We start from the raw sequence: 16,478 nt of genomic DNA, 5'->3' as shown, positions 1-16,478 counted from the left end.
GTCTCGGGCTCCTAAGAGTGACCCCTAGTGTCACTACATCGACACAACGTCTCGTTCCCTCCATCAGGGAACGGAGGTTACGCAAGTAACAAGAACGTTTTACTGGACTGGATAAATCAACATTCAAGTAAGTAAAATGCCTAAAATATTTTTTTCTGTGATTAGTAATATGTCTAGATCATGCAGATATTAAGGTACTGTTGAATGCTTTGATCATAATTAGATTTTGAGCTTGTTATGTCAGTGTTGTAATTTTACAACACTGGGTGAAAGGGGTAGCAAAATTTGCCTGTGCACCTTGCACATTACATGGATGAATTGTACTTCTCATCTGTTCCAATATGAAAAAAATACTAATAGAAACATAATGTTTTTGATCATTCACAAGTTTTAAATGTCTTCTCTGTTACCATTTTGAGTTTCAATCAAAATGTAATGATTATTAAATTATAAATTCAAGTTGAATTAAGGAATAAATTATTTCTTTGAGAATTTGAAAGTATTTGTGTAGCAATATTTGAAACTATCTGTTTCTTATCATTTATAAAATATACTTAACTGGTCCTGTTTTCTTTTCTGGGCTTTGCTTGTTTATCTGCTTGCTTCATGAGGGACAGGTGATAATGTTCTGGAATGCGAGGGGTATAAGTGCAATTAGCATGATAATTAGAGGGCACAATAAGCTATCCAGACAGTATTGTGTGAATTCTGTGGAATGGGTGAATTCTGTGGAATGGGTGAATTCTTTAAAACGTGTAAGTATGATTGGGATTGATTTGCATTGAGATTATTTAGCCTGGAAAATAATCAGTGATTTTTTTTCCATTTCAGAATGCCTCCTGCCAGGAAAGACTGTCTTATCTACAATGTGTATGATGTCATTGATGCCATCCAAAATGGGAACAGTGACTTTGAGAAGGACTCTGATACAAATGATGAAGAGGAATGTGGAGATGCCTGTGAACTGGAAAAGGAAAATAAAAAACCCAATGACCGCCCATCGGATGATTACGTGGACATCACGCCAACAAAACCAAGCTATTCAAGAACACAGACTGTGCCCTGTGACAGGTATCGCTGGCTGAAAAAAGATTTTATCAGTCCCAACACTGATTTTTCAGGTCAGGATATCACTAATAATGATGCTGCAGACACTGTGATAAAGGCTACACCAACACGCTTTGCAGCAATGTCCCCCTCTGCTTCTGCAAGAGCCAAGCCCATCCCTAGAAATTACATTTGGAAAAGAATCATCTTTGTTTATAACAATATGTAACAAAGATAATAATAATAATAATAATAATAATAAAGAGATAAGAAGTATATTTTTCATACATTAAAATGGATAGTTCACCCAAAATATAAATTCTGTCATAATTTACTCAACCTCATGTCCTTCCAAACCTGTATTACTTTTTCTGTGGAACACAAAAGATTATATTTTAAAGAATGTTTTTGTCTATATAATGAAAGTCAGTGGTGACCAAAACAAGCTATTTTTTACTTTCCTTATATGTAATACAAAATACCTTCTTTTGGGTTCTGCAAAAGAAAGTCACATGGATTTGGAAGGACATGGGGTTGAGTAAATGATGACAGAATTTACATTTTTGGGTCAATTTTTCTATTAACATTAAAAGTTATAACCATCAGAAACACAGTAATTATATAAGACTGTTGTTATACTGCATGTTGCAAAAGTATCTACATTGCAAATAAAAACAGATAGTATAATCTTTTTTACTCAGCTATTGTTGTCTATTCTCTTCAGTGAAGCCAGGCTGAAAATTGTGTCCTCATACAGCTCTTTCCTCCTGTTGCAAACCAATTCCGGTTTTATCTAACATTCAATGGGATGATTATTGAAATCCAGACTGCAAACTTACCTTGTTTAACTTTTACAATATCCATGTGCTCCTCATGAATTACAATTGACCACTTTAGAAATTATGCCCGTGAGTTGGACCGTGTGTGTTCAGGCCTGCACTGCAAAAAGTACATATCACACACAGTGGTTACAACACATCTGGGAAGGCATGAGGGTGAGTAAATGATGAAAGAATATTCATTTTTGGGTGAACTATCCCTTTAAGCTCTGATGGAGACTATAGCATAATATTAATTTTGACGGTGTGAAAAAAATATTTCAGTTTGAAATAATTTCTGAAAGCAGAACTGGACATGACTCCTCATTTGTCTCATTCCTCATTGGTCAACGGATATCTACGTCAGAGTGTTTTGGATATGGTGACAAACGCCTTTTCTGCAATATCATTATGCAAAGAATGAGGAAATTGTTATTACTTTATCATATTTATGTACAATTCATTGGACATCAGATTGTCTTTTCAATAAATAAGGTAAATAATACATTTAGGCAAATAATAAATAAAGTGCATACAAAATGAAGAATACATTTCTTTACATGTGCGTGTGGCCTTCATGCTCCCAAACTTTGGGGCCCAAAGAATTTAATCATAGCCTTAAAAAAAGTCTAGTATACAGTAATAGTGTGAAGTAGATTTATTTACTGTAACACATCACAGTTATTGCAACGAAATAAACTACAAAGGCTGGAGGCACAATGGGCACAATTGTGACTGCCTTTGTGCCGCTGTGAAGCTTCTTGAGTTCTTGACAGAACTTAATTCAATTTCATTGGATAGATGTCACAATAGAAACACAGTCCTGCCGAAAAGAGTAAATAGGTGCCTATGTTTTTTGCATCAATTCGATGACGCTATGTATTGATTCATGATTCAATGACTTTCTTTTCTAGTAATGTACATTTTACAAATAGCGTATAATCAGCTTGCTTGTAATTTTTTTAATGTTATTGTACGAAAATAAAGAATTTGGAGAGAAAAAATGTAGCAATGTTTTAATGAGGTGGGATGGATGGGGAGCCACATCAAACCATCTTTAATCTGAAGTATTAGGTGTTTTTGAATCCTTTTTGAATCTCATTTTGAATTCTCAATTGATCTAGAGCCCACTGTATCTAGGGTAGTAGGCTTACTTTATATTAGACTCATTTAATTTAAGAATTTTTAGCACACAGATGATGTCATAAGTGTATTGTAAATAAAGTTGCATAAACATAGATAGCCTACAGTGCCCTGCATTGGTGTTTCATTCTTACTGAATGCACCATTCTCCCAAACCTTTGCATTCAAGCTAGGCTGAACCTGCTGCTCACAAATTATTCATCAGTAGCAATGAAGGAAGCTTGATTTATCAGAATGCAGAAGCAACCGCACTTAGGCATCACAAACCCCACCGTCCCAGCCAAGCAGAACATGAGCTTTAATACTGCCAGAGTTTCTGTAAATAGTAGTGAACATTCCTATTTTTTAAAGGGGTCTTCAAGGTATTTACTTTTGTTGTTGTAGGGTAATGCATTAAGAGGCCAAGTGGATCACGGCACCAATGGCTTGGGTGTGTTGTGTGATGTTTGGCTGACATTAAAAGAATTAAAGTACATTGTTTGTTCCAGATTATTCAAAATTGTGTTGAAATTGTCCTGCCAAGCTGAGTCATTTAGCAACATACAGTGTGTTACTTCATGCATGAATACCTTTTCTTTCTTCCCTGGTTGTCCAAGGTGGTGTCAGGCAGGGTGAGCTGTGTTGAATGTCCTAAAGAATAAGATACTACAACTGCAATTACACCTGACCTGTTATGTTACCGTCTCCTTATATTTTGTCAAATAAACCAAGACAATATTTTAGAATGGAAATTAACAATTAAACATTCGTTATGAATGCATTGTGTATGTAATGATTGGAGCATGAGAGCAATGCATCATCTACTTTTTGTTTTTCCTAATCTATCAGATTTAGCATTAAAACCTCCAGTAAATGTTGTGTTCATATACAGTACTTAGAATCTAGGAATATTTATTTACATAAATGCACTTGAGCTGTTCTTTTTTCAAGCAGCTGTCACAGTGAAATGATCAGCCAGGAAATCTCTTTTCAATAAGAATGAAACTCCAACCAATCAGCACAATCACAGAAAGGAGGACTGCATATGACATGAAACCCACACTCTCTCTCAGCTCCAAAAAGCAAATACTGGTATATGTTTGCACACACACAAACTGCATATTGAATAGATATTGCACACACCCAACTCCTTTGTCTGTTCACCTGCAGAAACAATTACACTCTGAACAGCAAGAAGCTAATGTCATTACAAAATAAACAATAATAATTCACCACTAACCTGAATACTGGGTAGGATATGTCCTCTTCAATGTCTATTTAAGATACAGTATTTGGTTTTATAATATTTAGGGTGGCAATTTAGAAGTGACTGTTCTGTCAAATAGCTCTGAGCCATTTGTGTTTGTGTCAGAATCTGGAGCACTACCTAACTCACAGAGACACATTGGCCCTGAGGAAGCGGTAACTGCTCTATAAGCGCTGGACACAGCGTGTGTGGCTGCTTGTGCAGTGGAGCATTGAGCAACACTTTACACACCACGGCTATTATGAGACAAAGAACATGAAGAGCATGTACACGCACTACATTAACTACTGTAATGCTAAGGTATACTGTATGCATAAAGGGCAGCATGAGAGTACATATTAAATATATATTCTTAAAGGGATAGTTCACCCATTTATTTACCATCATGCCATCCCAGATGAGTATGACTTTCTACTTCTGTAGAACACAAATGTTGGGCCTCATGTATTCAGATAGAAGACAAAGGCAGGCCTAACACAGTCGTAAAACCTATCTCAGGCCCCCACATACCAAGTCATAAATTGTACTGATAAAAATCGTGCCAAAATCAAACAAAGGGAGTCCAAAACAGACTACAAATCCCATGAAGCCTTGCTCACTAAAGGATCGAACTCTCAACTCCTATTGGATGAGGCACACGACAGAACGCACCTCAACCATGACATCATCAGGAGTAGAAATACCTCTGAAATGCTTCCGGGATTTGCTTCCAGCAACTTTGCTCGCCGTGTGTAGACGCAGCTCATTGCTGCTCTCAGGTGCAGCCTCGTGGCACAAGGAAGTAACGTCCAACTTAAAACTGTGGCCATACAATCTCCATCTCGCTGGACGAGTTGAGATTACTCTGTGTTCCACCGAATACTCTAACGGATCCGAAGGAGACCGCCGAGCAATCCGCATCTTAATCCGTTTGCCTGCAGAAGTGAAGAGAAAAGATTTCTCTTCCCTCTTCAATCAAGTCAACATCACTGATTTCTCCGCCAGCCCGCCGAGAATCAGCAGCCATAACGCCTGCCAACAGAGCGAGGAAACGGCCTCCCGTCATCACCCAAGCCTCGAGGAACCGAGTCTGAGTTAAAGGATGGATGAACACATATTCTGCATCCTCATGCGTTTCAAGTAAGAGATTTAAGTCTGGGCAGAGATAGAATATTATAGTGTGTTGTTCTTGTGTATCAAGGTTATTGTTTGTACAGTTTACGGACCACCATGTCCGCTCATTATTAATACTCAGGGTAATAATTATCACGAATTTGAGTTGCTGTATTGTAGTCCAACCACACTGGGCTGTTGTGCATTTCTGCCATCGCGGGTGAGACTGGCAAACTGAGTTTATCCATTAAAGAATCAAAGACCGCGGAACGGTTTACGAGCCGTCCACCGCGTCTCTGAGTGATAAACTAACAGCTGCTTTCTCTCCCACGATCGCAAAATCGGCTTTGGGGCCATCACTTAATTCTCTCTCTCGTACTAACCACACACACACACACACACACACACACACGCAACCCCTCACAAACATTCTGGCACACATTTTTGGCTAGTAGATAGCTTCATGATAAAGCTCAGCTTTTTCCCTAAGCTACCATTGACTGGTTTCTCTCCACCCACATTCGCGGCCATATTCCCTGGCTGGAAGTCTCGCGTGACATACTCTCCACGAGAGTCACGTCCGCCATTTTGTGCACGTCCCTCCTTACACACACACACACACACCTTATGTGTTATAGGATTATTTTAGTTTCCATATTTAATCATATCACTGTTTAGTTTGTAGTTGTAAGTCAGAAGTTTATTGACTGCATTGTATTAATTATTAATTGATATTACTGCATAAATAAACTTTGTTATATTACAAAGAGAAGTGTTTTGGTTTGTTTTGCATACGCCTGTGTCATGCTGACGGGATGTCAGTGCTCGGATTCAAGCCTTCATTCATTGTTTTTTTTTTCCCGAAAATTGATATTCTTCGGATGTCGATTTTCCTAAGAAAACAATCTAATATTGAGACTGTTATACTATCTGGTTATTAGTCCCTGATTCCAGGGTGGTGCCCCGTCAATGTTAATCCTTATTAATATTCTATTGATTTTTGATAACTGATCATTATCTTTGATGATTGTTGAATTTGAATGATCAATAAGCTAGTGTTAATTTTAATTTATGTTTCATCGATGTTAACAATGAAAGATTATCTTTGATAATTGTTGATTTAAAGGATTAGAAAAGCTAACATTGATTCTCATCAATGTTCTATTGATTTTAATAATTAATAATTGTCTTTGGTGTATATGAATAATTGTACCCTAACCCAATTCCATATATTCCATATTCCAGTGGAAGTATTGTTTAACAGTATTATGCATTAAATTAAAAAAACATTTAACATCTGGCAGGAACAACCCTAAATGTAACTGAACAATATTCAGATCCAGTCTGTACTTAAAGCCCAATACAGCTGTTAAAAAATCCAACTGCAACATGTAAGCTTCTGTAAAGCTTCCCTAAATGTGCATACTTGAGAAATAAAAGTAGATTTGTTGTTTTGTTCTGACATAATTTTTGATTATATTAGTGTTTTTAACACTGTGTATTCGTATTTAAAAAAGGAATCTATCTGACCTCACCTTGTGAATATCACTTTTGAAACAATTATGTACTGTATATCTTGAATGTATTTAAAAAAAAGTCCTTGTGTCTTGTGTATAAAGGACTATACATTTTGAAAAGTCATTAAGGATATTAAAGTTTCTGCATTTATGTATCGCTCTTAGATTTAAGGTTGCTCATGGTGGGATGTATGCTTAGCTCCATGGACTCTACGAACTACTGAATTAATGTTTGGCATGTCCTGAGTACAGGCAATTGTAAACATAATTTTAGTTGAAAACAACAGTGGCATCTTTTAATCTATTTATACATTTGATGGCAATAAAACAAAATACAACACAGGAGTCATTGTAACTTATATCCATATAAATATACAGTATAAACATGTTTAGAACCAGTATTCCAATTCTGACTTAATTTCTGCCAGATTTTTTTCATGGCTGCTATTGAATATAACAGTATATTTCAGAGTACTCTAAGATATAGTAATACAGATTACTCTAACTGTGCTTTACCCTAACTAAAGCAATTTTGGCTTTAGAACAAGACATTTGACAGGTCAGAATTTGACCAAAGAAAGAAAAGAGTAAGGTAGGGATTCTCTAGTAAAACAAATTCATATTTAGGACAAATATATATGGTTCATATCATTAAAGAAACTTCCCTGTACCGTATGTTTAAAAATAGTGTTGAGACTGAAATTTCTGGTCAGAAGGAATATGTTCAGAGTATCATTCAAAGTTTTAAGGAAAGATTTGAAAAGGTTTAAAATATCAACTTGTTCCTATCCTAACCATCATGTTATTATTAACCAAAACTTCCCATTGTTTGACATCATGAGCATGTATGAGAGTAAATAGCATGAAACTACAAGGCTGTAGGCATGTTAAAGCATGTAAACATTTGTAAAGTGGTTCACCTTTGCCACATCAAGAGTGTGCACATTGTAAAGGAGCTGTCACTCCTGTAATTTTAAAACGATCACTATTTTAATCAATGAATTGACAAAAATCACCATCCCACGATGACACAGGAAAGTCAGCCCTTAGACACTGCAGTTAAAGCTTACACTTCACAACAAGATAAAACAGCCAAACATAGTTCTGAAGTGCTCATTATGTAATTTAGAAATATAATCATATAGATGAAATGAAAAATTTTGAGCTGTTTAATGTTCAAGTGTAAGTGTAAGTGTAAGTTATTGTTAAACAGATGTGGAATTCACAGTTGAGGTGTTTGCTCATAGAGCTGCAGGTCAAGCCGCACTTTCACTTCTCCAGTTGGAACTTCGTGAAGAAGCAGACAGCGTACCAATGGACCTTTACCATCTTGATCCTTTTTTACTGTTGCAACAGGAACTTCAGTACGACCTAGAAAATCTGTATTGAAAGAACATTAAGTTAAAAAAAAAAAACACTGAAAAAGACTAAGATGTTCTGAAGGTGTAACATCTAAATTAACTGGTTTAATCAAGTCAAAAATGTTATTAACATTTCAAAATAAAGCTGAATACATTAGATTACTCCAACAAAATGAATTGTAATGGTTAGATCAAGCAGAATATAGCTCCTTAAGGTAGCAATTGCAGGTTACCACTTTTTACAGTGTATGCATAACAATATAAAACATTTTTTATCTGCATTAGGGATGGGACAATACATTTAATTTCGATATGTTGCAAACCCCCCAAAAAATTAACCATATCAAAGCAATACTCGATGTTTCGAAATTTGCAACATTGTTTTCTGTCCATGTGATCATAAATGAAATGACTTTTCAAACATCGCTTGATTTTACCCCTACTGCGCTTTCTTTCTACACTGTTTACAGGGTTCGCACAAGGTCCTTGAAGTGCTTGAATTTAACTTTTAGAAATCTAAGTACTGGAATACCTGGAAAAACGCCTTTTGTTGAAAAGTGCTTGAGATTATAATGGACCATTTCTTCTGTTTAATGTGTGTCCATCAAAGATGAGATCCCGCACTCCACTTTCACTGAATAATGTGTCTTTTAATATCCTTTCTGTTCTTTACAGTCAGATAAAAAAGTAAATATTAATATTTGTTTTAATTACAAATAGCACAGATGTGCTACAGAAACGAGACTTCTCTCTCTTTAATAAATGAACCGGAACACCTGTGTGAGAACACTTTGTATACTGTACACAATATTTCAAACATTGACAGTTCACATTATTATATATACACAATTTCATGATATAATATTAATTGATAAAATGTAGAATTTTGGGGGGGACAGCCTAAGAGTGGTTTGCTGGTCTAATTGGTTAGCCAGAGGTATCCCAGCCTGACCAAGCTGAAAAGTACCCAAATACCCACTAATGGTAATTTTCCACTGCATGTTACGGTTCAACTCGACTCAACTCTGCTCGCTTTACTTTTCTGAGCTTGCTTTTCCAGGGCAGTTTAGTGCAGCCTCAACGCGGGTGGGATTATAGGCTGATTGTAATAGTTGCGTCGCTCCATCCAACTCTCGTTGGATTCTCTCCTCTGCTACTAACGAGAGGAATGTCTGCACCTCATTTATTGAGCACGGCGTGGTTTTGTGCACAGCCATTTCTTTTTACAATTCGAAAGTCGCGTGAACAACTGATACTGCTATCGCTGTTGCTAACTTTAAAACTAGCGGGTTGATGTCCCATGTCGCAAATCTAGTGAAGCTGGTAATGACGATTCTCTCTGACCAATCAGTGATCTGCAGGGTTTTGACATCACATTTAGTATTGGCTCGGCTCACTTGGAACCTCAACCGAGGTGGTACTAAAAAAAGTACCAGGTATCAGGTACTATCCACAATAGAAAACCCCCAAAAAGCGAGCAGTGTCGAGTCGAGTCAAGCTGTACCATGCAGTGGGAAAGCCCCATTAGTATGGGTATGCATCATTGTCAATAACCTTATGAGTGTTTATGTGCACTATCAATTAAACCCCACCGTCTGGAGAGAACTGGTCCCTCTCAAAGATAGTGAGGCAGAGGACATCCTGATATAGGTCTTTGATGAAGAAGTGGCAGTTGAAGTTCCATTTGGGGTTAAGTGTGTCGGGCTGATGACGGGAGGCATAGCACTGAGCACCCATACTTAGCTCACAGTATGGGTTACTCTTGCCTATAAAACACACAGCAAATTACATGTCATCAGATCGGATACAAAAAGAACTGACTTAAAATTAGGCAAGTGAATACATGAACCAGTTGAATGATTAAATTGATTCAGATATTTGGCAAAAGCGAAACGATGAACTGATACTAATCCGGGTACACTGTTAGTAAATGTGAAGTACCATAAAAAAGAGAAATCTTTAAATGTCTAAATATTATCAATTAAAAATTAAAAATTATTTATTTATTTATTTATTTATTTATTTATTTATTTTGTTTTGCTAATTGCTAACTTTTAAAGAGAAATAAATAGTGATAGTAGAATGGTATTTTTGAAAAATCTGTTTAAAAAGCTGCTTTGTTCTACATTTTGTGCTGGGCGCACACTACTGAGCATCGCCACGTTGAACTCATGAGTCCAACTGAATATTACTCACTTTATCTCGATGTAATTGGACGCTTTCACTCGTGGAATAATAGCATTTCTAAAAAGCAACTAAAAACTTCTGGTTTTGCATCTATGCTTCTAGGTGTCAGTGCAACATAAACACAAATTTGAGAGCACCTTTAAAAATTGGAAAATTGTTAATGAATTTGTGTGAATAGTGCTTGTGAATGTGATGTGTCTGTGCATTAATTACAAACCATTTGGCTTGCAGGGCTTCAGCTCAGTTGCCTCCAGGACTGTTACTAACAGTCGCCCAATTCCACTATTCTTTTGAGAGCGAGCTAAACAAAATACAAAGGCTTTTATCAGTAAAGATGCATTCAGACACAATAGCTTTGAGCTGACACTTAAGAAGAATTGATTTCCAACCTTGGTATGCCTTCTCTCTTTTGAGCTTCTCAGTCTCTATAAAGTGGTCAGATGCTGCTTTGATCTTCTGCACCCATGTAGTCCTGATTAAACAGGAAAGTGCTAAAGATTAATAATGTTAGTGACTGTATTCATTTAAAACACATACCTACCGTATTAATTCCATATTTTCATTTTGTTTCTGCAACAGGTACTTGTGTTGTGTCGATGTAGTGACACTAGGGGTCACTCTTGGGAGCCCGAAACACTTCTGGTTTTTGATAAAAGGCCAATGAAAATTGGCAAGTGGTATTTGCATACCACTCCCCCGGACATACGGGTATAAAAGGAGCTGGTATGCAACCACTCATTCAGATTTTCTCTTCGGAGCCGAAAGGTCGATGTTCACTGAGCTGACTGTTCATTCACCTCTGCTGGATCTGACGGTGCATTTCAGCAGCTTCTTTCTCCTCTGCACTGGTGCACTGCAGAGAACGCCCCTGGGCGCTTCGGCAGAAATAAAAGAGTATATTTCTCTAAAAGAGAATGGAACGTCTTTTTAAAGACGTGTCTTTTTAAAGATGCCTTTCCGTTTGTGTGTTATTCCTGGTTGCGGTCATTATCTCTTGCCTTCTGATGGTCACGATCGCTGTCTTTTGTGTCTGGCTGTGACCCACGTGGAGACAGCGTTTGTGGATGGATCATGTACTCATTGCAAGAACATGACCATGGCAACGTTGCGGTCACGTTTTGCCTTCGTAAGAAAGCAAGCCACCCCAGTGGCTCCCTGCCTCGGTCCTTCTACCTACGGGTATGAGGTCAGTGCGGCTAGCACTGGGGGCGATTTGGGGACCCCAATGGGACCACCTCCGCCGGGTATCCCCCCACAGACCTCCCATTCCCCAGCACGCTCGTCTGCCCCGATTGTGCTTCCGGATTGTGTCTCTCAGGCGGGCGATGTCCACCTTGGTGGTCCAGGAGCGCCACCTTTGGCTCAACCTGGTCAAGATGGGAGAGGCCGACAAGACACGGTTCCTTGCTGCCCCCATTTCCCAAGTTGGCCTATTCGGCGACACCGTCGAGGACTTTGCCCAGCAGTTCTCGGTGGTGAAGCAGCTTACGGAGGCTATCCGGCACATCCTACCCCGGCGCAGCTCAAGATCACGCACCCCGCCTGCTCATCACCAAGGGCGTCCCCCTGCGGTGACTGCACCAGCTCCGCTGCAGCCTGCCCCTGCAGCCCAGCCCCGGCGTGGAACCCACCACAGGAAGCAGACGCCACCCGTCTCACGGCTGGCCACCAAGAACCCGTGAAAGTGTTCAATGCGCCCCTGAGACGGGCGAACCAGGGGCAACGAAACCCAATTCTTTGGAGCTGGTAAGCAGACCACTCCATCCCCCGGTGGAGGGCCAGGAGGAGAATCTTTTGTTGCCTTTTCATTTCATTTTGCTGCATGCCCAAGTGGCTGCGGTACCCAAGAGTTCAGCAAAAGAGCGGTTTCCTTGTTCCCTGGGTCACATAAACGGTGTGCACGGCCATCATCATGACCACTGTCCACCATTCCATTTTGGCAGGTTTGGCGCTCCAGCGGCGGTCTCCCCGCCCCTGCGCGCCCAGTTGTAGCACAAATCCGCCCCCAGTGTGACAGTCTCCACGGGTCACGAGGACATGCCTCTTCCTCCCCCATCCCAGGCTGTTCCGAGGGTGGTCATAAGAAGCCAGGTAAGTGCTTCGATGTCCTTGAACTCAGCACGGCCACAACATGGCGTGGCACCTAAGGCTCCGCCCCGCCACAAGACCCCACCCGCTGGTACGTCCAATGAGATTGTCCCCTTGGTCCCCCTCGCCCGGAGCTTGGACGTGTGGCTTGCGCTTTCCAACCTGTCACAATGGCTGATCTGGACCGTCCGACTCGGCTACGCGATTCAGTTCACCAGGCGTCCGCCCAGGTTCAGCGGCATCCACTTCACCTTGGTGAAGAGCAAGAATGCTGTTACCTTGCGCACGGAGATCGCTGCCCTCCTACGGAAGGATGCGATAGAGCCTGTCCCTCCGGCCGAGATGAAGAAGGGGTTTTACAGCCCCTACTTCATTGTACCGAAGAAAGGCGGTAGGTTGCAGCCAATCTTGGACCTGCGAGTACTGAACCGGGCTTTACACAGACTCCCGTTCAAGATGCTGATGCAAAAACGCATTCTAGCAAGCATCCGGCATCAAGATTGGTTCGCGGCGGTAGACCTGAAGGACGCGTACTTCCACGTCTTGATTCTACCTCGACACAGACCCTTCCTGTGGTTTGCATTCGAGGGTCAGGAGTATCAGTACAAGCTCCTCCCTTTCAGCCTGTCCTTATCCCCTCTCGTCTTCACGAAGGTCACAGAGGCAGCCCTTGCCCCGTTAAGGGAAGTGGGCATTCGCATCCTCAACTATCTCGACGATTGGCTAATCCTAGCTCACTCTCGGGATGTGTTGTGTGCACACAGGGACCTGGTGCTCTCGCACCTCAGCTGCCTAGGGCTTCGGGTCAACTGGGAAAAGAGCAAGCTCCTCCCGGTTCAGAGCATCTCTTTTCTCGGCTTGGAGTTGAACTCAGACTCGTTGACGGCGCGCCTCACGAACAAGCGCGCACAGTCAGTGCTGACCTGTTTGAAGGTGTTCAGACAGAAGACAGCGGTTCCACTGAAACTTTTTCAGAGGCTTCTGGGGCATATGGCATCCTCAGCGGTGTCCCTCGAGTCCCGAGATGGGCATGGCATCGCGGGACACATCACGTGGCCATCACGCCGATCTGTCACCGCCTCTTCAGTCCTTGGACCGACCTCACGTTTCTACGGGCAGGCGTTCCCCTACAGCAGGTCTCCAGGTGCGTCGTGGTTACGACAGACACCTCCAAAAGGGGCTGGGGTGCTGTATGCAATGGGCACGCAGCCGCCGGCTCCTGGACAGGCCCGCGGCTACGTTGGCACATCAACTGCCTCAAGTTGCTGGCAATCCTGCTCGCCCTGTGGAGGTTTCAGCCGTTGATCCAGCGCAAGCATGTAAATTTCGAACAGTCAACATGGCAACGGTAGCATATATCAACCGTCAAGGCGGTCTATGCTCCCATTGTATGTCACAACTCGCCTGCCGTTTCCTCCTCTGGAGTCAGCAGCACCTCAAGTCGCTGCGAGCCACTCACATCCTGGGCGACCTCAACACTGCAGCGGACACGCTGTCACGGCAGGTTACCCTCAGGGGAGAGTGGAGACTCCACCCTCAGGTGGTCCTACTGATTTGGAGTCAATTCGGGCAGGCATAGGTAGACCTGTTCGCTTCCCAAGAATCCTCCCACTGACCAAGGCACCTCTCGGTATAGATGCGCTGGCACACAGCTGGCCCCCTGGACTGGTTTCCCCCAGTGAGCCTACTTGCACAGACCCTGTGCAAGGTCAGGGAAGATGAGGAGCAGGTTGTCCTGGTAGCACCCTACTGGCCCACCCAGACATGGTTCTCGGACCTCACGCTCCTCACGACAGCTACCAGGTGGTGAACCTGCAAGCGCTGTTCCAGGAGGAGGCAGACCCAGCCCTGACATTGTTGTGTCCAGTGCGTGCTTTACACATCTATTTGGATCGCACGCAGAGCTTTAGAGTCTCTGAGCAGCTCTGTGTCTGCTTTGGTGGACAGTGGAAAGGAAGCGCTGTCTCCAAGCAGAGGATCGCCCACTGGCTCATTGACGCCATAACAATGGCATATCACGCCCAGGACATGCCACCCCAGCAGGGCTACGAGCCCATTCTACCAGGGGTGTAGCGGCCTACTGGGCCTTGACCAGTGGCGCCTCTCTAACAGACATTTGCAGAGCAGCGGACGGGGCAACACCCAATACCTTTGTGAGGTTCTACAATCTCCGGGTGGAACCGGTTTTGTCCCATGTAGTGGCAGGCACAAGCAGGTAAGTCCGGGACAGTTGGCCGGGTGTATCGCTTGCGCATAGCTCCTTTCACCTCCCCTGAGCTGAAGACGTGTGCTGTTGACTCGCAGTAGTGTTCACAAACTGTGTTCCCTGGATGATTTCCTGTGGCAGATGAGTTGCGGAGAAACTCGCTGTCTGCTCAGTACATGTGCTAACTAAGCCCTGTACTGGGGTAGGTGCTCCGCATGTGGTGGTTCCCCATAGGTAACCCCATGCGACGTATATCTTCCGCTAATTCGTTTCCCTGTTGGTAAACTGCGTCTTCCTTGGGCAAAGGCTCCTCTGCCCCAGTCACCATGCTTGTAGAAACTCCTCCCCCGTAGGGTAGGACCTACCATGGGACTTCTCCACATGACATACTTCCGACAAAGCTCGGCAAGACCATGTGGCGTATTTCCACTCAAATACCCCCCCCCCCCCACCCCGGGCGGGGTGTGGTCTCTGTGGTGTCTTCCCCTTCGGAGGGACACCCCCCGACGTAGACCTGGTGGCCCCAGTCGGTTAATTCCTTTTTTTGGGGGGAGAGGAAAAAAAGAGGCCACGACTGGGCTTGCCTGTCTCTATCTTTTGGGCAGTCAACTTGTCCCCGAAGGGCCGTTCAACACTCATAACAGCATTGGAGGAGGTTAAGTGTCGGCCTGGTGCACTGGCTACGAGGCACACAGTGGTCTGCCCATCACACACCGCCAGTTCACGTAACACAGTTCAGCCAGTGTGGTGTTTCGTATAGGGACCCCTAGTGTCACTACATCAACAAAACGTCGAGTGAGTGACAGATTACCAGTAACCAGGACGTTTGGTGGTTGTGTCTATGAGTGTGTAATTCCAGATCTAGGTCTTTAAATGAGAATGAGAAGAGTGTGAATGCATTTGTGAAATTGTGTGTGCACAATATGATGTGTACCTCTCAATAATGGTGTCAGTCTTGAGTGTATATACACGGTCAATGTGCGAGATGTGAAAGATTGGATCGTCACTGGATGGGTCAGAGGGCATTTTGACCAAGACCTCATTCAGAAACACTGGCTAGAATACAAAAGTTAGAATAAGACAAAAATATATAATATACAGTATAACACTGTCCAAAACAATCTAATCTAGAACTTAACACACACTTCAGAAGGTCCCTACATAACCAACCATGTAGCATTACCGTTTTATACATCTTGTACTGTGCATTGGAGTTTGAGTTGAAGAGTTTTTCTGCAGCAGATGAGAACTGTTTGGAGGTGTATGTGAGAAGCAGGAAGTCATTAAACAGGAAGGCCCACAGCTCTTTGCTACTCTTGGTCTTATGCAATTTCCCAGAGTGCAGCAGTTTTCGAGGGCCCAGGCAGTTAGTCAGAGAGTTAAAAACAAGGTGCTAAAACAAGACAAAGAATATTACAAAAGAAATACAGTCACATTTTCAGAAAAATATTAAAGGGATAGTTCACCCAAAAATGAAAATTTTCATTTCATTTTCATCACCCTTATGCCATCCCAGATGTGTATGACTTTCTTTCTTCAGCAGAACACAAACAAATATTTTTCGATGAATATCTCAGCTCTGTTCTTACAATGTCCTTACAATGCAAGTGAATGGTGACCAGACCTTTGAAGCTCCAAAAAGCACATAAGGCAGCATAAAAGTAATCCATATGACTCCAGTGGTTAAATCCATGTCTTCTGAAGTGATATGATAGGTGTAGGTGAGAAACACATCAATATTTAAGTCCTTTTTTACAATAAATTCTCCTCTCT

The 16,478-nt window shown here is 42.0% G+C and overlaps 1 protein-coding gene and 1 long non-coding RNA gene across 2 annotated transcripts in view; both read right to left on the bottom strand.

The window, feature by feature from the left end:
* Nucleotides 1-1,720: 1,720 nt before the first annotated feature.
* LOC127416378 (uncharacterized) lies at nt 1,721-4,552 on the bottom strand. The gene is made up of 3 exons (XR_007893097.1): nt 4,228-4,552; nt 3,578-3,638; nt 1,721-1,986 (listed from the first exon to the last, which is right to left on the bottom strand). It is a non-coding gene; the product is annotated as an uncharacterized LOC127416378 (long non-coding RNA).
* A 2,600-nt stretch (nt 4,553-7,152) lies between these two features.
* The window catches only part of LOC127416377 (intersectin-2-like), a 71,276-nt gene continuing 61,950 nt past the window's right edge, over nt 7,153-16,478 (bottom strand). Inside the window, exons 35-40 of the mRNA XM_051655703.1 lie at nt 15,889-16,098; nt 15,640-15,761; nt 10,801-10,883; nt 10,629-10,712; nt 9,817-9,990; nt 7,153-8,243 (exon numbers count right to left, since the gene is read on the bottom strand). Coding sequence (XP_051511663.1) covers nt 8,086-8,243; nt 9,817-9,990; nt 10,629-10,712; nt 10,801-10,883; nt 15,640-15,761; nt 15,889-16,098 — 831 coding nt within the window. The 3' untranslated portion in view covers nt 7,153-8,085. The remainder of the gene's footprint in view (nt 8,244-9,816; nt 9,991-10,628; nt 10,713-10,800; nt 10,884-15,639; nt 15,762-15,888; nt 16,099-16,478) is intronic.

This window comes from Myxocyprinus asiaticus, chromosome 25 (assembly GCF_019703515.2).
Source record: "Myxocyprinus asiaticus isolate MX2 ecotype Aquarium Trade chromosome 25, UBuf_Myxa_2, whole genome shotgun sequence".
In the NCBI taxonomy this organism is placed as follows: Eukaryota; Metazoa; Chordata; class Actinopteri; order Cypriniformes; family Catostomidae; genus Myxocyprinus; species Myxocyprinus asiaticus.
The sequence above is the reverse complement of the archived record's forward strand: the minus strand, read 5'-3'. Positions and strand labels throughout refer to the sequence as shown.